This window comes from Suncus etruscus, chromosome 4 (assembly GCF_024139225.1).
Source record: "Suncus etruscus isolate mSunEtr1 chromosome 4, mSunEtr1.pri.cur, whole genome shotgun sequence".
Taxonomy (NCBI): Eukaryota; Metazoa; Chordata; class Mammalia; order Eulipotyphla; family Soricidae; genus Suncus; species Suncus etruscus.
In genome coordinates this window covers 88867691-88895573 of record NC_064851.1, presented here as the reverse complement: position 1 = coordinate 88895573, position 27883 = coordinate 88867691, and the positions used below count along the sequence as shown (strand labels likewise).

General features: G+C 34.6%; 1 protein-coding gene across 1 annotated transcript in view; it reads left to right on the top strand.

The window, feature by feature from the left end:
* CEP85L (centrosomal protein 85 like) overlaps positions 1-27883 on the top strand; it is a 97981-nt gene that overhangs the window by 53836 nt on the left and 16262 nt on the right. The window contains exons 4-7 of the mRNA XM_049772617.1: positions 9087-9208; positions 14059-14176; positions 19950-20129; positions 24959-25111. Coding sequence (XP_049628574.1) covers positions 9087-9208; positions 14059-14176; positions 19950-20129; positions 24959-25111 — 573 coding nt within the window. The remainder of the gene's footprint in view (positions 1-9086; positions 9209-14058; positions 14177-19949; positions 20130-24958; positions 25112-27883) is intronic.

Here is a 27883-nt window from a genome sequence, read left to right as displayed (position 1 = left end):
TTCTTTTCTTCTTTAGAATATGATTCTTAATCTGTATTCAGTGATCTTTGAATTTGAATAGAAAAAAGAATTGCTTCTTTTTTTAACTAACCTCTGAATGCGATTTATCATATTTTTCTTTATGACTCTAGACCACAAACTTAAGTGTTCTTGGCAGTTACTATAGCAGTCTCAGATAGTGTGTGTATTAAAGTTATTGTAACTAGTTTGAAATGCTATTTATATTGAGCACAACTTTGAGATTATAAAATTAAACCTGCCAATAATATTGTTACTTAGTGCACAAATGAAGAAACAAATATATTACAGAAACTTTAAAATAATAATTTAAATATTATTTTTCTAATCCTAAACATTTTATTTATTAATTTTATCTTTTAGGACAAGTTTTCTACAATTACAAAATCGTTGCAAACAGTAGAGTTTTTTGTGTACCTTATCGTTTCCCTACTAACAACCTACTTTGGTTAGTCCTAAGAGTTGTACCAACCCCAGCCCGTATCACTTGCCCACCTCTCCTGAGCACTGCTGACAGTGACCTTGTTTTGTGTGCACATATGTGTATATAGTTTATTTAGATAAAATACAATCTGAGAACAGTTCATTATGCTTTAGTAGTCTGTCAGAAATCTTCATGGCACCCTCATGCACGCGCACTCTCTGCGCTCTCATACCCTCCCCCCCCCCCAATCTCTCTCCTCTCTCATGCACACAGTCAAGAATTTCTGTGTTAGAGGCTATTTTTGTAGATATGGGATAGCTGATTTATTTTGAAAGGGGAAGACTTAAATTCTAAAATAGGCTAACCAGACCTCTTGGTTACTTTTAACTTTCTCTCATCACATTCCTTTGTATCCTGTGCTTTGCGAAATACAGCTGCATATGGCCCTTAGAACAGTCTGTTCTATTTTAAATCTTCCTACTTTTTGTAGGAATGTGATCTTAGCCTCCCTTTATTTGCATTAGTGTTAATTCAATTTATAAATTCTGTGCAGTTTAGCCCTTGTTCCAAACTATTTTGCAAGCACTTAATTATCTTCTCTTTTTATTGTGTTTATTAATAGCTGCCTGGACAAATAGCCATTTTCTGATCTATAGTGCCCATATATATATATATATAATGTCTAATAGTGCACATAGTACAGAACCACTTTGTAGTATTTTAGTACTGATGAAATAAATGTTTGAGAAGATAAAGGAGAATTTGGAATGCTTAATCCTACACAAAAGTGTTATTTACAATCCAGAAAATCTAATTTCTCTTTCATTGTAAATGACGAGGATGTGAATGATTGGAAGAGTAGAGGTAGAAGTAGAAAAACTTAGAATAATTTTCTTAAGGTCCAGAGCGATAGTACAGTGATAGGGTCTTTGCCTTGCATATGGTCCTGTGTTCAATCTCTGGCATCCCATATTGTCACCCGAGCCAGGAGCAATTTCTGAGCACACTTGAGCGTCACTGTGTGTGGCCCAAAAAACAAAACAAAACAAACAAAAAAAGAATAATTTTCTTATATAAAGTATTAGTATTAGTATGTTTTGAAGTAAAGATTGAAAAAAGCCCCACGAAATTTTTTTTGCTTAATTCATAAAGATAGACAGCAATTTATACTCCGCATTTTATGGCCTTGTTTTTAACTTATGTAGTTATTTAATTTTAAATTGATCTATTTAAAAAATTAAATAATTAGGTACATCAAAGAATTAACCATCTAAAATAAAAACCAGGGTGTTAATAATTACTTATATCTAACCACATTATATTAACATTTTCCCACATTTTCCCTACCCAACAAAATGATTTTTACTCTGATTACTGAATGCTTACGTCTTTGCTTAAAATACATATATATGTATCTGTATACATATATATTTAGGGGCCATACATAAAATAACAGATTATGAATATCATTATCAGTAATGTTTGTCCCAGAAATGTGGTGTTTGGGGGCCACTGGGGACACATAGTGCTCACAGGACTGTGCAGTGTCAGAGATTGAACTCCAGGCCTTGTGCATACTGGACATGTACTCTATCATTTATGAAACACCCTAGATCCTACTTTGCAGTTTATTATGTAGTTTTATGTGAGTTTGTATATATTCCTTAGAGGAGTTTATTTTTTTAATTAATATATTTATTTAAGCATCATGATTACAAACATGTTTATAGTTGGGCTTAGTGGAATTTTTTGGGGGGAGAGCCACACCTGGTGACACTCCTGGCGATGTGCTCAGAAATCGCTCCTGGCTTGGGGGACCATATGGGACACCCAGGGATCAAACCACTGTTCATCCTAGGTTAGCGTGTGTAAGGCAAATGCCCTACTGCTTGCGCCACTGCTCTGGCCCCTAGAGGAATATTTTTTAATCATATAAGACAATTGCCTTTCATATGGCTGACTTTGGTTCTGTCCCTGACACTGCAAATGCTCTTCTAAGCATTCTAGGAGTAATCTCTGAGCAGAGCGGAGCCAGAATTTAAATCCAAAGCACTGCTAGATTTGCCTCCACCCCCCCCCAAAAAAAAAAACAAACGAAACAGAAATATGTTTAGGATCTTTTTGTTACATATTCTTTGTTTTTGTTTTTGTTTTTTTGTTTTTTGGCCACACATGTTTGATGCTCAGGGGTTACTCCTGGCTAAGGGCTCAGAAATTACCCCTGGCTTGGGGGTAGGTACCATACTGGACCACGGTCCTCCCTTGGCTAGCGCTTGCAAGACAAACACCTTACCTCTAGCGCCACCTCACCGGCCCCTGTTACATATTCTTTTACACTAATTTTAAACTATTTTGTAGAGATATGCTGACATACCTCTACAAAAGAAGCTTTAAGTAGACAAAGATTATGGAAATTTTGACAAAAAGTTGAGATGAATAAAACATTTAAATATTTAGACAAATGTATTATACAGTTGTTGGAATACTGTTTTTACTCAAAACAAAGGAATTGAATAACTTCCTCCTTCCTTTTCACCAATCCCTTTGACATTTCAAAGTCCACTTAGACTAACTTGATATAGGTACTATTGTCTCTCACTCAACCTTGAGACTAGAAGCCACTCAATTCCATGCTTTTCTCTCTATGACTGTCTTAGTTTATTAATTTTGAGGCAACCCAGCTCAGACCTGCTCACCTGGGGTTGGAATTATGGTGTGTGAGACAGTTTCACACAGTGTAAACTTTTTGTAACATACTAGTTTAAAGAGAGGGAACACTCTTTTAGGCTAGACACCTTGATACCACCTTGGAGTAAGATTTTATGTCTTTTAGGGTGGCACACCCAGCAGTGTTGGGCAATATTGCTCAGAGAACACCCTGGGTTTGGAAAAACTACATTTTATAGTTAAAATAAGTATGATTACATTTGAAGACTTGCACTGCATGTTTTTATACTTTCTTGTGATTATAGACATAAAAATATTTGCTTTTTCAGGGGGCCGGGCGGTGGCGCTAAAGGTAAGGTGCCTGCCTTGCCTGCGCTAGCCTTGGATGGATTGCGGTTCGATCCCCCGGCGTCCCATATGGTCCCCCAAGCCAGGAGCGACTTCTGAGCACATAGCCAGGAGTAACCCCTGAGCGTCACCGGGTGTGGCCCAAAAACCAAAAAAAAAAATTTGCTTTTCAATTTGAATATACTATTTCTCCCCTTGACTTCTGATTTATGACTGTCACTGAGGTCATGCCTTAAACTATGGCAGAAATTCAGTATGTAGGCCTATGATGAAGCTCAGTGATAGAGCACATTCTTTGCTGTATGAAGACTCGTTTCATCTCTGCCACCACAAAACAAAACCAATAAACTACAACAAAAAAAACAACACTGCTAATACAGATATAAATCAGTTTATTTATAAGCATGTAGAAACCATGTTTATGGGTTCAGGGAGCACATATGCCTTTTTATGATTTATAATACATTCATTCATTTACGTTTTCTCTTTCCCTTTGATACTTTTACTGTGATTACAGGTCTTCCTCTTTCTCTTGTGGAATTCCTACTTGCAGAATTCACTGGGGTTTGCAAGTTTAGTTGTGGTACTTGTATACAGTTTGGTTGCAACATTTGCTAGTGTCTCCACTTAGTGCTCACATGTTGGTTGAGAAGTTTGCTTGATGATCAAACATTTGCTTGAGGTGCTTGCACATTAATTGGTTGCTCATGCGTTTAGTTGTGGCTTGTGTAGTAGAACACATACTTTGCCATGGTACCAAGAATCTCACACAGTAGAGCCACTGGGACTACACTTGAACATGTGGGGCAGTGCTTCTAACTTGAAGCTTCAAACAGTCACACACTTGAAAGGCATATCCTCTACAGCTGGTACATCTTTGAGACCCAGATTGATATTTGAGAAGAAAATATCCCTTTCCCCCACAAAAGGGGTAAATCAATAAAATATAATTGTTAGCACCTAGCTTCTTAAACTGTGAGCTACAAAATCTATCAAGTAATTGAATGTGGTGAATGTTCATAAAGAGTTTAAAAGGTTTCTTTATGTGAAAAGACCAAAAATTAGTTCAAACTAAACACTTTATGATTCTAAGAGAGGCTGGCAATGGTCACTATGTTGCATTTCTAGAAAGAAAGGGGACATGAGTGGACAAAAATTTAAGAAGTTCTGGTTAGCAGTATAAAAATAAGTAACAGACTAAAGATAAATACAAATTGAAGAAATTTTTGTTTGTTTGGGACTATACCTAGGGTACTCATGGATTACTCCTGGCTGTGTCCAGGGATCATTCCTAGTGGGGACCTGGGACCAAATATGGCTCTGTGAATCAAGCTTAGTTGGCTACAATTGTAGTAAGGCAAGTGTGGTCAATTGTGCTATCTACCGTGTTACCTATTGTGCTTTCTGGTCCCCAAATATTAGCTTTAAAAACATAGTTTCTTCTATAACCTAAATGTTAAGAGTCCAGGTATAAATCACTCGATTATGATTTTTAAGTTTGTGTTTGTTTTGGGGGCCCACACCTGGCATAACTTAACTCTTGAGTGAGCATTCAGGGCTCATTTGTATTAGTGCGTGGGGAACCATAATGGGGTGCCAGAGATTGAACCAGAGGTTAGCTGTGTGCAAAGGAAATGCCTTATATGCTATACTATCTCTTCAGTCCTCAAACCACGTTATAACATATTATCTTGAATAAATTGTCGATGGAAATTTTTTAATGATTTAGTCTTTTAATTTGCTTAAGAAAATTTGTATTAATACACTCTAAATACTTACATGGACTTAATTAAGAAATAAAATTAATTAAATGCAGTGTTTTAGTAATAAATTATATAGTACCAATTTTTATTTTAATTACAAGTTTTGTAATCAAAGCCATTTTTTGATGGTTTAAAAACTTGTAAAATTTAATATATGGTTTATCTTCATTTTCATTTTTGAGCATGTGAGTTTACTTTCAGGTAAAGTTTTAAGATTCTTTTATAAAAGGTACTTGTAAGTTTTCAGATAAACTGTTCCAGGAAATCAAGGAGTATTTGTTGTGTTATTTGATAAGTTGTGAGTGATGAATGAGCTCAGAAATAAAGGCAAATGAAGGAACGATAACAAAGTTGAAGAATTGCAGAGGTTGCATTTTAGTTAAGTGTTGTAGCACTGGGTTATCTAAATTTGTCCTGGGTAAGACAGAATAATTTTGAACTATTTTCAGCTACAGTATAGTAGTAATATTATTTTAGAAACATGCTTGTTCATTAAGTAATATAATTTGGTACATTTTAGAACCATAGAGCATTGGAATATCATCCAAATAGTATGTACTTTGTTATGTACAAAATATACACTTTCATTGAATGTTTATAGGTAAGTGGTAATATAATTATTTTTAAACTACAGCAAAAAGAAAATTTGTGAGAATTTGTATTTTTCAATGAGGATTACATTATTGTTAGAAAGTTTACTAAGCTATTTTGTTGCTAGTTGATCTTTCTATCATTTTTTGTTTTGTTTTTGAACATTACGTGGCTTTGAATCCACATTGATGATTAAATTGGTGTCTTCCTACTGGGATGACATTGTTGAAAAATTTGGGGCTGTTTCTCTTCTCTTTTTATTTTTGTTTCTTGTCCTTTTTACTTTTTCCTTTTCTTTTTTCTTTTTTCATTCCTTTTTCTACTGACAGGAAGGTAATACAACATTGTTGTTAAGCACTATGATTACAAACATGTTTGTAATTAGGTTTTAGTCATATAAAGAACACCACCCTTCACCAGTGCAATCTTCCCTCCATCACTGCTTCCTATCTCTCTCCTCTCCTATCCCCTATCTAATTTTGAGACAGGCATTCTACTTCACTCACTTATAAACATTGTCATAATAGTTGTTAATGTAGTTATTTCTCTAACTGAACTCAACACTTTGGATTGAGCTTCATATCATGAGCCAGTCCTTCTAGCACTCATCTCTATTTTCTACAGGCATTATTACAATAATATCTTTTGCTATTTTTAAAACCCATACATATGAATGAAACTATTCTTCGTCTATCTCTCTTCCTAATTTATTTCAGTCAGCATAATACTTTCCATATCCATCCATGTATAGGAAAATTTCATGATTTTGGATGGTAAATTGATGTAGGCAGGATGTGAGTGGATTTAGGTCCATGGGGGTATACTTTTGGGACACTAGGGGACTATGCTAGGTTGTAGTATCTCTCTCAGTAGATGACATTCTCTTCTCTCCTTGATTCATAGATATAATAACAACATTGTTCCCAAGAAATGCACAGATTAGATACACATATCCCCCTTTTGTCTGATTGAGTCCGAAGTACATCAGTTCTGGAAACTACTTAACATTATTCCCCAAGAAATAGACCTTAAAGAAATACACATATCCTTTCTTTGTCTGTTGTGAACAACTCCAAGGTAGATCAAGTCTGGAGGATTACTTAACATTGTTCCAAAGAAATCCGTATAAAGAAATATACATCTTCCCCCATTGTCTGATCAAGTCCAAGGTACTTTGGTTCTGGAGGACTACTTAGCAACATTGTTCCCCAAAGAATTTTACACACAAAGAAATACACAGAGTATCTTCATATTTATTACCTTGTTTTTGTCTATTTGTTCTCTTTCTCTTACCTTAAATGTCCTGTGCTTGACAATCATCTTTTTTTTGGGGGGGGGGGGGTCCACACCTGGCAGCATTCAGGGGTTACTCCTGACTCCATGCTCAGAAATCGCTCCTGGCAGGCTTGGGGGACCATATGGGATGCCGGGATTTAAACCACCGTCCTTCTACATGCAAGGCAAATGCCCTGCCTCCATGCTATCTCTCCAGCCCTGAAAATCATCTTAATTTAAAGGAGTAATTTAGGTCTACTTGATGCCACACATCAGTTTATTCAAAAGTTGGTATTGGACCTGAATGATAGCACAACAGTACTGTGTTTGCCTTGTACCCAGCTGACCTGGTTCGGCTCAGGTTCGATCCCCAGCATCCCATATGGTCCCCCAAGTCTGCTAGGAGTGATTTCTGAGCACCGAGCCAGGAGTGACCCCTGAGTGCCACTGGGTATAGCCCCAAAACAAAAAAAAAAGTTGATCCTTGTCAGTTGCATCTTTGGAAAATGAAGGATAAAAATATTGTTGCCTATTTTAATTCCCATAAAGTTGCTGTATAATATTTATATAACATCATTTAGTTGCTGAAAAACTCAGGCTCCTATTCAGTTTTCCACTGATTTTCTTTCATGTTACCGTTATGAAGCCTGAACTGGTTTATTTAAAAACAAATTTAGGGCTTAGAGAAATAGTTTAGTTGGCCAGAATACATGATTTGCATACAGGAAGCCCAAATTCCTAAACCACATGATCCCCAGCACTGCCAGGAGTACCCCTCTCTAGCAAGTGGCCAGGAGTGGCTTCTGAGAATCATGGGATGTGCCTGCAAACCAGAAATTAAGTAGAATGCCTGTCTCGAATATAGGCAGGGGTGGGGGAAGGGACGGAGTTGGGGAGGCATTGGTGGTGGGAATGTTGCACTGGTGAAGAGGGGTGTTCTTTTTATTACTGAAACCCAACTATAAACATACTTGTAATTATGGTGCTTAAATAAAGGTATTATTAAAAAAAAGAAATTAACTGTTTTATATTACTGGCAGCTAGTAGTTTAAAAACAGCTCATCAGTTTATTCAGTTCTTTCTGAAAACTGAGAAGTAGAATCTAATCTTGGACAAAATTTTGGTTTGCTGAAAGTCATCTGTGCTTTTTGACTTATAGTCACCTCATTACAAACTGTTTTAATCTTCTGTTTGCTTTTTTTTTTTAAATGATATTTTTTCCTTTTATAAGAGAACACCATTTGTGTTGGATTAGTACCTACTTATTCTAAGGATTGTTTTAACGAGTATATGTCCTGTTTTCTAATAAGATTTCATTTTTGTAGTATTGAGGGTTTGGACTTCACAACTTTTTGAGGTGATGCAATTTATCATAACACCAATATTTTTCTTTTGTCAGTGAAATATGAAAATTTCTGCACATTGATTTTGTTGATTTGCTTTAAATAACTGGTTTTAAATTTTAAGCAAATTTTATTTTTAATAAATGATATAATTACATTGGAAATAGGTAGTCACTTCAATTTATTGATTATATTTTCTTTGTATATACTATTTTTGAAAATACTTTTGATTTCTAATTGTTAGGGTAATTAAGTGAAATGATGAGTAACAATTTGAAATCTCAATAGTTTTTATTTTGGTGAACTTTCTAGTGATACTTGTCAGTTTAGCTCTGGTTTAGTCTTTTATTCTACTACTTTCTTGAAATGATTAATATTTTTTAGTTTATAATCCATTATTTTCATAAATAATCAAGGTAATGAGAAAATATGTTTTGCTATTAAAATAAAATAGATTAAGCAGTTTACTTGTGTTTGTTCTTAATTTCACTTTGAAACTTAAAATTCTGGTTATTTCTCAACCTGATTTTAGACAACTCTTCTTTCAGTTTTTAAAAAGACTTTTTGAATTGAAAACATTAATAAACTATCAGATGGTAAATAAATATTTCCTGTAGAAATTTTTTACTGCACTAATAATGTGAAATGTTTGCGCAGATTTTGACCAGCTCACCTCGACAATGTTATTCCTCTTCTGGCTATCAGGATTTTAATAAGTGGGAATCAGTGCTGAAAATAAAAGAAGGACTTCTGAGACAGAAAGAAATTGTAATCGATCGGTGAGTCTATTTTTCTATTCTTTTCTAAAATTCACTTATTGAATCACTATGAATACAAAGTTACAAATTTTTTCATGATTGAGTTTTAGGGATGCAATGTTTTTTATTAATCTACTGTGGAGGGAAGAAGTCCACTTCCCTTCACCATTGTCCTGAGAATTGTCCAACATTTCAGGCATCCAGAAATACAAATAAATAAAGCAAATTTATCTTTATTTATTACTTAAAATATAGGAGATAGAACTTTCTAGAGCTAGAGAGATAGCTCAATAGGCTGAATTTATCCTTTGCATGCAGGAGTTCTGATCCCAGCACTGTGTGCCTTCTAGGAGCATCCCTAAGAATTATCATTTGTGATTTCAGAATAGAAAAAAAAAAAGAAAGAATAGAACCTTACAAATATATTTATGTCTCATGCCTATCTCTTTCAATTCCAGTCCTTTTTGGAATCACTGCAGTTGGTGACTCAGTTGGCTAAAATGACTTAACCAACTATTATCTTCTCATTCACCTTGGAATAATTCATTTATTTGGAAAACTATTACTCTTTTTGGTGCATATTACAAATTAATTGCAGTGATGATAACTATAAAATATACAAGATATTTGTCTTTGTTTTACTATCAATTAACTTTTCTAAGATAACTTTCTATTAATCTATATGTATTAGCTTTACAGTCACGAAGATTATAGAATCATAGATGTTTGAAATTGAAATAACATAGACGATGAAAATTTTGGGGTGGGACATAGCACAGAATTTGTGTTTAAGCATAAAAACTTAAAACAAACATTAATAGAATATCTTATGATTATTTTGAGTAATAAGCTACCTTATATATGGTACATAGTATATATATATTGGTTCTATAGGGTACATGTATATTTTAGAATAGGAGATATATATATATATATATATATACACACATATATATATATATATGTTGGGCCACACTCAGTGACACTCAGGGGTTACTCCCGCTATGCACTCAGAAATCGCTCCTGGCTTGGGGGACCATATGGGATGCGTGGGATTGAACCACAGTCCATCCTGAGTCAGCTCTGTGCAAGGCAAATGCCCTACCGCTGCACCATCACTCCGGCCCCTAGGATATATATTTTTTATTATGGTGATTCGGAAATAATTTATGATGCATCACTCTCCCTTGAGCTCACCCCAAATCAAATCAATTTTTAACAAATGCTAATTATTGTTGAGGATGGGAGATCCTAAATTTGATCCATGCTATTACTAAGAAAAAAAATACATAGAATTTTAGTTTTAATTTTCAATTTTTATAACATGGGTTTTTGTGGAATAAAATTGTGGACATTGTAGCTTTAAATTTAAAGTTTGGGGCTAAGGAGGTGGCTCAGAAGGGTAGGGCACATGCTTTGCAGGAAGAAAGTCCTGGTGTGATCCCTGGCACTGTGCTTGGTCCCCTGAATACAGCTGGAATTTATTATGTTCAGTGAAATAAGTCAGAGGGAGAGAGATAGACATAGAATAGTCTCAGTCATCTATGGGTTTTAAGAAAAATAAAAGACATTTTTGCAAAAATCCTCAGAGACGAAGAGAGGAGGGCTGGAAGTTCCAGCTCACGACATGAAGCTCACCACAAAGAATGATGAGTTCAGTTAGAGACATAACTACACTGACAGCTACCATGACAGTGGTAGTGAATGAGAGAAATATAATGCCTGTCTTGAATACATGCAAGGGGTATGGGAGGAGGGAGATGGAGGGCATTGGTGGTGGGAACATTACACTGGTGAAGGGGGGGGGGAGGATGTTCTTTATATATATATATATATATATATATATATATATATATATATAAATTATATATATATATATAAAACTATAACCCAACTACAGACATGCTTGTAATTATTGTGCTTAAAGATATTTATAAAGATGTTAATAGATGTCAGTGTATTCAAACTGTAATGACAATAATCTGGCTTATACACAACAGATTAATTGATTAATTATTTATTCTTTATTTTATTGGATTTTGGGCCACTCCTGGTGGCACTCAGGAGGGGTTACTCCTGGTGGCACTCAGAAGGGCTTACTCCTGGTTCTGCATTCAGAAATCACTCGTGGCAGGCTCAGGGCCAGTAATTGAACCTGGGTTCTTCCTGGGTCAACCGCATGCAACACAAACTCCCTACTGCTGTGCTATCACTCTGGCCCCCTAATAGATTATTGGAAATGTTTACTGGCTCATAGACATTTTCTTCATTTTAATTTTTGTAGTAGTACTATTTATAAGAATTTATAGGAGAATAATGAAGAAGTACCTATATACTTGAGTATAAGCCTACCCCCCCCAAATTTTACCCTAAAAACTGGGCTTAGTGACTTGAGTATAAGCCGAGTTGGAAAACTACAACAGCCACTGGTAAATTTCAAAAATAAAAATATATACCCAAAACAGTTATACTAATTGAGGAATCAATAGGTTAAATGTTTTTCAATATTTATTGCTAAAGAAAAACTGTAAACTAGCAATAAAAACTTTAAAACTTTAAATAAAATGCAGAAAACTGTAGCTTAACAGGTAATCAAGCTAAATCAGGTTTAAATCCTGATTTGAAGGTTAAAATCCTTCAAAACTGGATTCTCCTCCTCCTCATCTGTATGTCCAAACAGAGCTTTGGCTGTTTCTGGTGTGAGGGCACCAGCATAGACATTGTCATCATCACTGAGTTAGCAGATATTATCATCATCATTGCTGTCGGTCTTATACAAAGCACAAAATTTTGTGGGTTAATAGTTCAGTGGCATCCAGTTCAGTTCAGCCGCCTACCTCTTGAGCTCAGCCGCGACTTGTGGACTGAGCTGAAGCACCGCCCCCTCCAGCAGACGGCAGAAGAAAACTGGAGACTACGTGCATTTGCTTCTGTGCACACACCAAATCAAATAATAACCTGTATGACTCTAATATAAGCTGGCTTTTACTTGAGTGTATACAGTCATTTGTTTTTAGAGAGAATAAAATGATTAATTTCATAGAAATTGCCTCAAGTAAGTATTAAATAAAATTATGAAAAAAATATACAAAAGGGACACATGTAAGCTAATAAATATACTAGATATTTGTATATCTTAATTATGTATATACATGTATATAAACTTATAAATACATTCTAATTCATTAAAAACTAAGCAAGTGTAAAATACTAAGCTGTTTATATTATGAGAAATAACATTTTTTGTTTGTTTGCTTTTTTGCTTTGTGGGTTCTTTGTAGGGACAGATGGTGAACTTCACCCAGTGTTACTTAGGGTTTACTCCTTGCTCTATGCTCAAGGATGCCTTATATTCCATGTGTTGTTTCATCATCCTATTAGGCTAGCCTAAGTTTGTACATATGGTGGCTGGGTGAAGTTTTAAGATACAATGATGCATATGAGATCTCTTGAAGCTTAGGTTTAGAACTGGAACATCACTTCTATTCTGTTTCATAGATTGCACAACCAGCAAATTTTACTACTGAATAGGAGCAGCAAAATTAAAGGGACATACATATTGCAGGGATGGGGTTAATAGGAGTGTTTTTGCAAGTAACCCATACTCAGATCCTAAATAATTTTTTATAAATGTATTATAATTTGATACCATATTGTCTGTGTAAGTAAATCATGGCATGTATAATGCTAAGGGAAAAGACCTGCTGTAGAAATTATTCTTTTTTTTTTTTTTTTTTTTTTTTTTGGTTTTTGGGTCATACCCGGCTGCGCTCAGGGGTTACTCCTGGCTGTCTGCTCAGAAATAGCTCCTGGCAGGCACGGGGGACCATATGGGACACCGGGATTTGAACCAACCACCTTTGGTCCTGGATCGGCTGCTTGCAAGGCAAACACCTCTGTGCTATCTCTCCGGGCCCGAAATTATTCTTTTTTTAGAAATTATTCTTACAAAGTTCTTAGCATTGATTGGTATATGATATGCTACATTTTTCAGATGTATCATATATTTGAAATAAATATTCACAAAGCTCTATAGTTGGTTAAATTATGCTATATGTTGAAAGAGAAAGCTTTGACTTAAATGTTTAACCTGAGTTTATGATTAATAAAGTAAATCTCATGATATTCAGAGATACAAATATATCATTGAGTTCTCCATAGTCAGTGAAGTTCTTATGTAGATGGTAAAAAAGAGACGGTATAGACATTGAACAGCAATTGGGTAGATTATTATAAAACTACCTTTCACCCTGACGATTAAATTTTTAAGACCTTCAGTGATAATGTTGAACAGAATTTGTATAAATTAAAAGTTATTCTAAGGTTAAGGCATTATAGAAGACACAACATTTCATTATGTTGGTTATCAAGAAGCAGTAAGCCTTAGTTTACTAGAAAAGGGTATTTTACAGAAGACTAGTGTTTGAAGTGCCAGATATACTCTACAGAATATATTCTACATATTAGGCACGTGATTAAAGAACTCCTATTAGGAATTTTAAAAGCTATAATACTTTAAATTCTGTTTCATATGATTAAATTTCTACTATTTTATACATCTTTTAGAAAAGTATAATGCAGTTTTAAAGACAGTAAATATTACATATTGTGTTATATATTTTAGAGGATGCCATGCCACTCCCTGAGTGCCTGTCTCAGTGCCTGTCTACACTACAGTTTATTTGAACCAATCCATCTCTATCCTTTAAGCCCATGTGGTGACCTTAGTTTTTTGGTTAACATCTAATAATTTGTTTTCATGGGACATTGTCATTTCCCTTGTTTATATTTATTTATGTGATCATCTGGTATTTTATTTCTTTTTCTGACTTGAATATTTTTATAATGTTGACTCAATTTATATTTTGCAGGCAGAAACAGCAAATTACCCATCTACATGAGAGAATAAGGGATAATGAATTACGGGTACAACATGCCATGTTAGGACATTATGTAAATTCTGAGGACTCTTATGTGGCTAGTTTGCAGGTAAGATCATAGGATTTTGTAATTATTTTATTTAGAGCCATCTTGGGGCTGGAGCGATAGCACACTAGGTAAGACATTTGCCTTTCATGTGTCCGACCCAGGTTCAATCCCCTGGATTTTATATGGTCCCCTGAGCCAGGCAGGAACAATTTCTTAAGTTATTTCTCAGTATTTAAAAAAATTTCAAAATTTATATGTATGCTTTTCCATATTAAATTATTAATAACTGTGTTTACTTCTAAAAGGGAAAAAGTAATTTTTTGATCAAATATGACAACTAATACTTATGGGGTGAGAAGTTTTCATCAAGATGTTTAACCCTAGATTTAAAATATAATTTCAAGTGCACACAGACACATTGTTTCATTTCTTTGTTCCAATTTGGTTTTTATTGAGGTATAAGTGTTTACAATAGTACTGATATAATTTATTTATATTTGCAATGATACTATACTGTGCCTACCACCAGGGTCAAGATCCCTGAAATTATCCAAAAGTACCTTTCCCCAACGTTCTAATATTATCTGGTCTATTGCCTATATCCATTCTATTGCTTATATCTCAGGACTTGTTTCCATTATGGATTGCCTAGTAATCCTTTTCTCTGTTTCTTTATATTATGCATGTGGTAAAATCCTCTAGTATTTTTTTTTTTTACTTCACTAAGCTTGACATTCACCAGATTTATCCAAGTTACAGTAAACTGCAAGAACTCATCTTTTGGCCAGAGTGGTAGCACAGTGGTAGGGTGTTTGCTTGCATGCAGTTGATCCAGAATGGATGTGGTTTCTATCCCTGGCATCCCATATGGTCCCCTGAACCAGGAGCACTTTCTGAGTGCAGAGCCAGGAATAACCCCTGAGAGCTGCTGGGTGTGGCTCAAAAATACATACACACAAAAATTCATCTTTTTCTCACAGCTAATAGTATTTCATTATATATACACAAATATATATTCCATTATATATATATGTATATATATATACACACACACACCTTAATTTCTTTCCAGGTCATGACTACTATAAACAATGCTAATGTAAATATAGGTACATATACGTCCTTTCATATTAATGGGTTGGTTTTTTATTTTGTTCATGGGATAGATTTCTAGGAGTGAAGCTGCAGGTCAAATGGTAATTATATTCTTAAGTTTTTGACAAGTCTCTAAATCATTTTCTAAAGAAGCTGGACCATACAGCAGTCCTACCAGCAGTAAATAGAGTTTCTTATCACATCCCCATCAACACTTAAAATACATTTCTTTTGAATCTGGCACATTGTGCCTTTGAAAGATTGATATATTTCATGTAGGTTATCAACTTAATGTTCAAAGGAAGTTCATAGTATTTCCTTATATCACTCTTGATATTTGTAAGTGTTTGTGTTGTAAATTTTTGCGTAATTTCTTTGCTTTAATAAAATAGCATTGATTTTATTTACCTCCTCAAGTACCAGGTTTTGACTTTGTTGATTTTTCTCTAGTTTAATTTTAATTTTTATTGATTTCTGCAATGATTTTTTTGCTTTCATTAGATATAGCTTAACTTTTGTCTAGTTTTCTAAGAAGTTTATATTTTGTTTTTTGTATTATTTAATATGTGCATATATTACATATAAAGGTTATATATATTTACATGTAGAGTTATATATAACTCTCTAAGCATTACTTTTAGAGAAATCCACACATTTTTAAAATTTGTATTTTCTTTCTATTTCAATTAAAAATAACTAAAAGCAATAGCACAGTGGTAGGGTATTTGCCTTGCATGCGGCGCCCAGGGTGGACCTGGGTTTGATCCCTGGCATCCCATATGGTACCCAGAGCCAGGATCGATTTCTGAGCCCATATTCAGGAGTAACCCCTGAGCTGATATCACCAGGTGTGGACCAAAAACTAAACCAAAACAAAACAAAAAACTAAAAGGTTTTTCCCTTTATGAATTTTTATTTTTATTAAACCTCCATGAGATCCAGAGTTAAAAAGTTAAAAATACTTGTTGGTAGTTGAGTATTGGTCATTCAATGTTCCAACACCCATCCATTCACCTGTGTTTATTTTCTGCCACCAATTTCCCCAGTTATCCTTCCATTCCCACCCCCCTACTCTCATCCAGCCTCTATTCCAGACACTTCCCCCACCTTTTTTTTTCCTGAAATACTTAAAAGTTTTGTAAATTTATTCTTCAGCTTGTATATTACTTAGATGTTTATTATTTAATCTCTGTGTTGGGATTTTTTTGGCTACTTTTCTATTGATTTCTAGTATAAACTATTATGGTAAACATTATATTGTATAATGATTAATGTTTAAATATGTTAAGATGTTTATTTTATGACTGGAATGAGTTTGTCTTGATGTTTGGTCCATGTAAGCTCGAAAAGAATGTGTAATCAGCTCTTGCTTGCTGAATAGTTTGTAGATGTCAATTAAATCCAACTGATTTATTGTGCTATTGAGGTCATCTGATTTTCAACTATCTTTACTGATTTTCTGTGTGATGGATCTGTCTTTTCTAATAAGGGTTATTAAAGTCTTCAGTTATTATGGTGGGATTTTTCTCCTGGAAGTTCTATTATTTTATTGTATTTTATTATTTATGTATTTTGAAATTTTTATTAGGATTTTTAATGCCTTGGAGTTTTGTGCCCTTTATGACCACATAGTATACACTTTGACATTTGTTAAATTTCCTTTCCCATAAATTTCTTCCAGGCTTTGTGGGCCTGATAGTACAGTGCTTAGGAGCTACCAGGGCCAAATTTGAGATTGAACTCAAAGCCTTTCACATACTAGGCATGTATTCTTGAACTATCTCCGTAGCCCTTTTTCTTTCTTTTGATTAGTTTTTGCATGGTTAATCCTTTTCAATTTCTTTCATTTTAATCTATATTGATATATTTAAAATGTTTCTTGTAAGCAATATACCATTAGTTGGATCATGCTTTTGGATCAACTCTGGACAATCTTATTTTTCTGTCTAAACTATTCATATTTATGATATATGCGATTATGATATACTTGACTACATCAATCACATTTTTACTATTGAGCTCATTTTTGATTCCTGGTGTTGTCTTTTGCTTCTTCTTCCTTTTGCAGTTTTAATTGCACATTTGTTGTTTTGGGTACCACATCTAGCAGTTCTCAGGGCTTACTCCTAGCTCTATGTTCAGAAATAACTCCTGGTGGTGATCAAAAGAACATATGGAGTGTAGCTCTGCTTTATGCAAGACAAGTGCCTTATACACTGTACTATCTCCATGAGCCCATTAATTGCATATTTTATATAATTATATTTTCCTCCTTTCTTTGCAGATATGTTATACGTAATTTTTTTTTCTTTAGTAGTTTCTCTAGAGATAGCAATATATGTTTACAGTTAATTCAGGTAAATATGTAGATAATACTGCTTCATAGGTAGTTTATGCACCTTATAATAACAAAATATAATAAAACTTTTCTCCTTTCCCTTACATAATGTCTGTTTTATTTTTTATATATAAAATTTATATAGCACACAGTTATTTTGAACAAACGACTGACCTGTTAAAAATAGGGGATGAGAATATGGGCTAATGAGTGGTAAAATGTATGCCTGCAACTATGGGAGGGCCTATTTTTTTTGTTTGTTTGTTTTTGGGCCACACACCATGGATGCTCAGGGGTTACTCCTGGCTGTCTGCTCAGAAATAGCTCCTGGCAGGCACGGGGGACCATATGGGACACCGGGATTCAAACCAACCACCTTTGGTCCTGGATCAGCTGCTTGCAAGGCAAACGCCACTGTGCTATCTCTCTGGGCCCGGGAGGGCCTATTTTTGATCCCTAGCACATCTCACCACAATCGAGTAAAAGAAAAAACATTAAATTTTATATTCACTTATATCTCCTCTGATGTTCTCCTGTTTTGACTTTCTATATGCAAATTTAAGTTTCTGACATATATAATTTTCCTTCTTTTTGAAGAACTTTGCCTAAAATTTCTCTCAGAGCTAATCTGTTGGCAAGTACCCTTTGGTTTTTATTGAAGGGCCATTTCACAGCATACACAATTTAGGTTGCCATTTTGTCTTTTTGTATGCCTTATAAAGTTTATGAAATGTGGGTCTGGTGTCTTCATATTTCTCCTGTATCCCAATATATATTTTTATTTAATATATCCTTATAATATTATATTATATATGTAAGTAGTGTCTCCATAGATATGCTAAACTATCTTAGCACTTAGAATGCTTACATTGCGTTTTTATATGATTCATTAAACTGATGAATCTTTTTTTGTCTTTATTTAAATACTGTGATTACAAACATGACTGTGGTTGGGTTTTGGTCACAAAAAGAACATCCTCCCTTCACCAGTACAATATTCCCACCACCAATTCACTCCATATCCCTCCACCCAGACCCCCTGCCTGTATTCAACACAGGCATTCTACTTCTCTCATTCATTAACATTGTCATGGTAGTTGTTAATGTTCTACCTGTACTTACGCCTCCTTGAGGTGACTGTTAAGTCATTTGCACATAGTGCCTAACTTGCTCAGTAAATATTTGTTAAATAAATGGAAGGGTAGTCTCCTTTTACTTCTATTCTGCATTGTTGATATCTCATAACATTTTAATTTTATTCTTCTTTCCCAAATTGTAATGCTGTGTGAGAAAATAGAAGATAACTTTTATTATAATTGCTCCATTTTTATTGAGGTATCATCATTTACAAAACTGTTAATGATAGTTGCATGCACACATTGTTCTAATGCCACACTACCACCAGAGTACCCACTTTTGTAGAGAAAGGTACCTGAATTTTTAAAAAGCCAGAAACAACAAAGATTACTATTTAGCAACTTTCAGTACTTATTTAGAGCCAGTCATTTTTTTAGAATATATAAAAATGGGAGCATCTAAGATTTAAAAGATCTTGATTCATGAACTTTACTTTCTAATTAGGGAAACACTTTAATAATTATTGAATTTAATATTAGCATGAATCATAACTTATGATGACATTTCAGTTTTAATTTATTGCCCTAAAACTTTCATGCCTTGAGGGCTGGAGAGACAGTACAGTGAGTAGGTTGTTTGCTTGCACACAATTGACTTGGGTTTGATCCCAGCTTTGTATGTGGTCACCTCAGCACTGGCAGGAGAATTGCTGAATGCCAGACAGAGGTAACTCCTATCACTAGGTGTTGCCCAAAACCAAAAAGAATTTTCACTCATATATGATGTACTTTTTTTTTTTTTAATTTTGTCTTTGGACCACACTCCATGGTTCTCAATGGTTACTTCCTGACTCTGTGCTTAAAAATCACTCCTGGTGGAATCCATATGGGATGCTGGGGGTTGAATCTGGGTTAGTTTCATGCAGGTAAACTCCCTACCTGTTGTACTATTATCCCAGCACTACTATATGTATAATCATACTTTTTAGCTAATATTAACTGACTTTTAAACTTCTTTACGTAAGAAATTGCTAGAGAGAGCTCAGAGGTAATGCCTTGCCTTGCATACAGAGACCATTTTTAGGTAGTCTTTCTAATTTCAGCTTTAGACATTAAAAGACTGAACCCTGGCTGTGGTGTTTCAAATTAAGATTTAATAATGATATAATCAAGAGGACTGGGATTTATGCTAAATGTATGCCTAACTATTGCTAAAGACTATATATATTCTGTGTACTTACTCTCATTTTCAGTTTTCTCCCATTTGTTCAAGACAGTAAGCTTTAAAAGTCATACCTGTTTTTTGATTTTTCTTTTCCAATAGTCACAGTATCAAAATACTTTGCAACAGGCTCCATTTTCAGATCCAACAGTGTCTAATGTCCAGCAAGAGGAACTTGAACAAAAGCTTGTGTCTACTGAGAAGGAGGTTGTACAGCTCAATCAGTTCCTCAAACAAAGAATAAGCCAATTTAGTGAAGAGAAGAAGAAACTAGAGGAAAAGGTAGATATTTTAATAAAATATTTTAATGTTTATTAAATATTTTTAATATTTCAATAAAATTTCATTAGTCAACATTCTGCTTCATTGTCATTACATGGTTGTCAAATCAGTTTGTCAAATATATTCATAATAGTTTGAAGGATTGAACTTTTAAAAATAACTGTTGAATTTTTTTGTTAAAATTTATTACAACCCGTTGATAAAAAAATAATTGTCTTTGAGACAAGTTTTTTCTATGGCCTGAGAGACGCTGCTTAACTACTAATTACCAGGTTTTCACATCTCTCTCTGGAATATTGACTCTTAGTGTAGTGCCTTACTATTGTTTAACAGTCAACTATTTCTGGGATCATAATGTTGACACAAAGTGTACCCTTTGCCTGGGAAATTCTTTTTTTATTCACCTCTTTATTTTTTCAAGTTTTAACTTGAGTACCTTTACTCTCCTGCCCATTCTTTTACAGGGAAGTTCTGCTTAATAACATTTGAGCCAGTGATGGTCTCAATGAATTAAGTTTCTAGCATTTTTTTCTTTATTTTTGTCAAGTGCTTACCACCATTTTGAATAATATTTTTATATATCTCTGCAAGATCCATAAAAGTAGCACATGTGAATATGTGCCACTGTATCATATGTAGTACTGATATGATAGTTGGCATATTGAATGAATAGATTTTTTAATAATTTTTGCTGAAAGGAAAGAAATATGAAATTGCACAAACAGCAAGTTTAGGAAAGAATTATTACAAGGAGAGGGAGAGAGAAGAAAGCACAGGGAGAGAGGGAGAGGAAAGGGCGGGGGCTGGGAAATGTCAACTGATAAAGTGAATTACCTAGAAAAATAAGAAGGTTGATTACAAATGCCAACATAGAAGAATTACTCTAGAAAAGAAGAACTTGCTTTTCTGTGTTGAGACCACTTAGAATGGAAATGTCTATAAACAACAGAGATTGGATGTAGAGCAGTCAAAAGTAGAGGCTGCAATTTGAATCAGAGGGCTGGGGATCAGTTACTTTCATCATAGTTTGGGAGCCATGGGGCCGGTGTGGTGGCACTAGAGGTAAGGTGTCTGCCTTGCAAGTGCTAGCCAAGGAAGGACTGTGGTTCGATCCCCTGGCGTCCCATATGGTTTCCCCAAGCCAGACGATTTCTGAGCGTTTAGCCAGGAGTAACCCCTGAGCATCAAATGGGTGTGGCCCCCCCCAAAAAAAACCACCCCAAAACATAGTTTGGGAGCCAGTCATAGTGATTTCATGATTTATTCCTGGTTTTGCTCTGGGGATTCACTTTTGGCAGAACTTGAGGGACTATATGGGATACTAGGGTTGAACTATAGGTCAGCTGTGTGAAAAGCACACACTTAACCACTTATAACTTACCCACTATAACATGTTTAGGCCACTGAGTTGAATAAGTTAAAAAAAAGTATGAAACTGTAAATACTCTGATTTAGCAACAAAATAACTTTTTCATTCCATATGAAATTGAGTAACACAATTTCTTTCTGCATTTACTCTGAAATTCTTCTCAAGACTTATTTTTAACTACAGAGCAATAGTATAGTAAGTAGGGCACTTGCCTTGCATGAGTTTGGCCCAGATTCAAACCCTTGCATCCCATATGATTTTCTGAGCCTTCTAGGAGTAGTCCCTGAACACAGAGTGAGGACTAAGCTTTGAGCACTACCAGAGATATGTCCCCACACACCCTCAAAAATAAAGATTGACTGACACATGACATTAAATGTAGTCATTTGAATTCGTTCTTGTCTAAGGCATTTTGGGTAGAAAATTTTAGTAAGCTAGGGATAAAATTCAGTTTGTCTCTTCAGCTGTCTCCTTGACTCTGATAGTTATTCATAAATAATTTAGGGGAAATAATCTACTTTGGTCTGGTAATTGCGTTTTGAAATAAATATAAATTGTTATAAATATGTAATAAAAAGTTATATTGCCTTCTTGGAAGAACATTAGTATTGATACCCACTTAAAACTTTAACCTTTTATAACTAGAGGCTATTTATTAGTGATGATCATTTACTTGGAGTTAATATCTGGAATTCAATTTAACAGCTTCTAAATCAGCAAAATGTGGATAAAAATAGTAATAACAACAATGGGCCCAGAGAGATAGTCCAGGGGTTAAGGTATCTTGTATGTGACTGACTCACATTATCTCTTGAGCATTGCCAGAAGTGACTTCCAGCACAGAGCCAAGAATAGCCTGTGCTGGAGCACTACTGGGTGTGACACCCCCAAACCATACCATTCCAGCTGCCCTTTGATGAATAGGGTTGAAAATCGTAATAGCCAGTGGTTATGTATAATCAAGTTATGATCAGCAGCTAACAGGTGGCATCCAATAGACTAATGGCGCAGAGGCTTGAGATCAAGGATCAACATTATGTCTGAAAGTTAAGAAACAGTGTAAGTAAAACAAACCAGTGCCACACAGAAGTAGTAGTTAAGTCTACTGTTCTTACACCACAAAGGTAGTCAACCAACTGGGAGTACTCAAATTAAAACACGGAATAAGATTTAGAGTATATTGTTAGAAAGTAGCTTAGGTAGTATGAGATAGTAACTCCTTATTAAAAGTTATTGTTTATGGATACTACTCAGGAAACCCTTCTCACAATAAGGGACCTTGTCCCTCTTTTACTCTTGTAAATAAATTCTCCTCTGAATTCAGTAAGACAAGAAGGTTGAATGTTTATAATGTTAGAGTTTTCTTAAATGAAAGAAAATTAACTAGTGGTAACCTTATATCATTTGGGGAGAGCAGTGAACGTTTTTCCCATTTTCAGTCATCAGAAGTAATATGTCAATTTAATCTTCTTTGTCTTATAAAATGAAGCAAGTTGATCTTTGTATTAAATTGACTAAGGAAATTTTCAACTCATTTATGTTTGATTTTGACATTTATTATGACATCAAAAAATAGCTTATCAACTTGAGGGGAAAAAGAACTAGGAAATATTTGCATTTAAAAGATAGCATGGAGGCCGGAGAGGTAGCACAGCGGTAGGGCATTTGCCTTGCATGCAGATGACGGTGGTTCGAATTCTGGCATCCCACATAGTCTCCAGAGCCTGCCAGGGGCTATTTCTGAGTGTAGAACCAGGATTAGCCCCAGAGTGCTGCCTGGTTTGACCTGCCCCAAACCCCCCAAAATAGATAGTATGACTGACCTATTCCAGTGTTTGTTTTTTAAAGACATTGTGTCACATTAAGACACTTACACAATTAACTATAAATTTGGGAGCAAATTAGGGAGCATTTGATAAAATTAGATTAGTTGTGTTTACTATGGCAAAGACAACCTTAATGATGGGAAATCTAGACACAACTGGGTCCTAAAGAACTTAGAAGAATCTGCTCTGGAGCAATGCAAAGAATTGAAAGAACATTGATTTTGGGGCCAGAGTGGTAGCACAGTGGTAGGGATTTGCTTGGAACGCGGTTGACCCAGGATGCACGCAGGTTCGATCCCCTGCATCCTATATGGTTCCCTGAGCCAGGAGCGATTTCTGAGTGCAGAGTCAGGAGTAACCCCTGAGTGCCACTGTATGTGGCCCAAGCACAAAAAAACAAAAACAAAAAAAACATTGGATATTTTTTTCCGACTTTTTTAAATTCCAAATTTGTCTCTGTGACTTATAGTTAAATTACTAATGAGATCTCTGGGCTTTCTATTTAAAAAAGGAACATTGTACTATTAAGTTTGATTTTGTTTTTGAAAGAGTAAAGTCCTTTCTACTACTAATTACTGTTGTTTACCTGTTGTTTACCTGGTGAATATGAGAAAAAAACATTTGAAAGCTATAAATTCTAAAAAAATGGTCAGTGTTTGATAACTTTGTATGTACATAATTTAAATTGATCTTAAATATGAAAGAGCTTTGAATATAAGATTTAAAAATACTGTATGTTAGAGGCCTGAGCAATAGTGTAGCAGTAGGGCATTTGCCTTGCACGCAGCTGACCCAGGACAGACCTTGGTTCAATTCCCAGTGTTCCTTATGGTCCCTGCAAGTCAGGAGCAATTTCTGTGCATAGCCAGGAGTAACCCCTGAGCATCATCAGGTGTGGCCCAAAAACCAAATAAATAAATAAATATACCATATTATAGGTGGAACAGTGAGAAAAATCTGAGACTCATGCTGAACAAAATTTACTAGGCTTATCTACAATAACCTATAGTAGGTTTTCAATTAGCATTAATTAATATTTCAGTTCTGCTGGTAAGAAAAATTTTAATTTTGTGTTAGGTACCTAAACATAAAAAATATATATACTTTTGCACAAAATAAGAAACTAAGGCATTCTTCCAGAGATAAATACTTGCTTCACTGGTCTTAAATTATACCCTATGATTGTTTCTTTGTCTTCTGGGGACCCCATAACACTTTCACTATCAATATTTCATATAACAATTTAAACATCACATAAACTTCACCATATAGTATCAAGACCAAATTTTCTCATGTGCAAATGGGAAGGCTAGCATATCATCACTGCTATCTGACTTACTATATAGTCTATAAAATGTCACCCATTTTAATTCAGACAAAAACTCCAAAATTTCTGATTAATATGTATTATTATGATGTATTATTATTATGATGTATTATTATGATGTAATATGATTTTTAAAAATATTAATAACAGAAATAAGGAAAAATTTGCTAAAACTGATAGTCTTATTATTTATAATCTGTAACTTGGTAAAATCAGTGATACCTGAAACTGGAATGTTGATTATGTTATTAAAATTATTTCTTTTAAAATCAGTCATCCACTAATGATTTACAATCTTGTTATTTAGCTTAAAACTAGAGATAGGTACATCAGTAGCCTAAAGAAGAAATGTCAGAAAGAATCCGAGCAAAACAAAGAAAAACAGAGAAGAATTGAGACCTTGGAAAAATATCTGGCTGATCTTCCAACTCTAGATGATGTGCAGAGTCAGAGTTTACAGGTAATATGAAATAAAATACTCATACTTAAATGACACAAAATATTAGTTTGGGGAGCCAGAAGGAGAGCCCCGGAGATAGGCCTTTGCAAGCAGTTAGGCTGGGTTTGATCCCTAACACACCAGATAGTTTTCTGTGCCTCACCAGGAATAACCCCTGAGTGCAGAGTAAGTCCTGTGTACCTTTAGATGTGACCCCAAAACAATAAAATAGATTTGTTTTTAAGTTAACTCTGGATATTTTGTGATTTTTAACTTTAATTTTTAGTTAATGATGTTAAATCCACCTAATTTTTGTTTTAATATAACTTTTTGAATTTTACCAAAGCATTGATTTTTTCTTTTTAATTAATGTGGGATTGCGTCTTACTGAGTCTGTGTGCTAACTTTAATATTTTACCACAAAAGGTTGTTTTCTAAACCATCCTGACACCTCCCCTTCCATATTCAAATAAGTACAGTTGTGACTTTTCTCAGTATTCTCCATGATGCACCAAGATTCAAGAAGACACCCCACCATTATCTTTTAAAATCTTTTAAAAATAGTCTTTCCATGTGTTCAATGTAATTTTTTTCATTTGTCATATTTTCCATAATTATTTTCTGACATCTTAATCTGTGACAGCCATACACATCTAAGAGAAATCATAGTTTTCTTTTTTAAATAATAATTATTTAAGCACCTTGTTTACGAAATTTTTTATGATTGAGTTTCAGGCACACAAAATACCCCACCTTTCACCAGTGCATGTTTCCGACCATGAATGTCCCCATTTTTCCTCCCACTTTCCCCCTGCCTCTCTTTCTTTCTCTCTCTCACACATTTATTCTCCACTTTTTGACACTGGTTTGCAATACTATTATGTATGTATATGTATCAGACATATCACTTTATCCCCTTTAGCAACTCATTTTTGTCCAGAGTGAGCAGTTTCAACTCTACTATGATAACATAGTGGTTCCTTCTCTAACCACATTCAACCACTATTTGTGGTAGGAATCCTATCATGGACTGTTCCTCCTGAACTTCTTCTCTATTGTCTCTGGATATGATTACCATACTATCTTTTATCTTATATCCCACAAGTGAGTGAGATTATTCTGTCTATCCCTCTCCCTCTGACTGATTTCACTCAGCATAACCTGCATATCCATCCATGTATTAAGCAAATATTATGACTTAATTTTTTCTAATCACTACATAGTGTTTTCATTGTGTAGACATACCATAGTTTCTTTAGCTACTCCTCTGTCTCAGATCTTGGGTTGTTTCCATATTCTGGCTATTTTAAAAAGTACTGTGGATGAATTTAGGAATGCAGAGGGCTTTATCGCATGTTTTTGGGGGGCCCTAGGTTATATTCCAAGGAATAGTATTGCTGGATCATATGGAAGCTCAATTTCTAGTTTTTTGAGGAATATCCCATATTATTTTATCAAAAGGCTGGACCAGTCTACATTCCCACCAGTAAAGAGAGAGAGTTCACCCTTTTCCCCCACATTCATGCCAGCACTGGTTGCTCTTGTTCTTTGTGATGTGTGCCAGTCTCTGTAGTATGAGATGTTATCTCATTTTGTTTTACCCCCCCTATGATTAGTTATGTGGAACATTTTTCATGTGCCTTTTGGCTATCTGGGTTTCTTCTTTGAGGAAATGTCTGTTCATTTCTTCTCCCCATTTTTTTTGATACTCTTTTCTTGTTAAGTTATATCAGTGCTTTGTACATCTTAAATATTAAGCCCTTGTCTGATGGATATTGGGTGAATAGTTTGTCCCATCCTGTGGGCAGTCTTTGTATACCCGCCACTGATTTCTTTGAAGTACATACACTTCTCAGCTTAATGTAGTCCCATTTGTTTATCTTTGCTTCCATGTATTTAGTTGGCCAGTGGTGTTTCATCCTTGAAGATGCCTTTAGTCTCAATGTCATGGAATGTTTTGTCTACATTTTCCTTAATGCACCTTATAGTTTCAGATCAGATATCAAAATTATTAAGCCATTTTGATTTATCTTCATGCATTGTGTTAAAAAGAAGTCTGAGTTTATATTTTTGTATGAAATTAACCATAAAAGTTGAATGTTTTCTCTGCATATATTTATATAATATGATTTTGATTTTTCTTTTATTGATAATGGTGTATTATATTGATTGACTTGCCTATGTTGAACCATCTTTTCATCTTAGGATTGAATCTTAGTTGGCCATGGTACATGATCTTCATGAAAAGTTGTATTTTATCTGCTAGTATTTTGTTGAGGATCTTTGCATCATGTTCATCAAGAACAAAGGCTTATATTTTTCCCCAGATGTCTTTCTCTGCTTTTGGTATCAGGGTGATGTTAGCTTCATAAAAACTATTTGGGGGTGTTTCTGTTTCTTCAATTTACTAGAAGAGCTTGAAAGGATTTCCATAAGATCCTCTTAGAAGATTTGAAAGAATTCACTAGTGTATCCATCTGGGTCTGGGCTTTTGTTTTTTGGAAAGCCTTTCAATTACTATATCAAATTTCCTCAATTGTCATAGGTCTGTCTAGGTTTCAAGATCAACTTGGTTCAACCTTGGGAGATTATAGGAGTCCAAAATTTTGTTTGTTTCTTTCATGTTCTTTTGTTTTATGGCATAAAGATTCTCAAAGTAATCTGATTATCTTTTGAATTTCTGTAGTATCTGTAGTAACATCTCCCTTTTCATTTCTGAATTTTTTTAAGAAAATGTTTCTCTTTCTTTGTGAATCTTGCTAATGGGTTATTGATCTTGCTTATTGTTTTCAA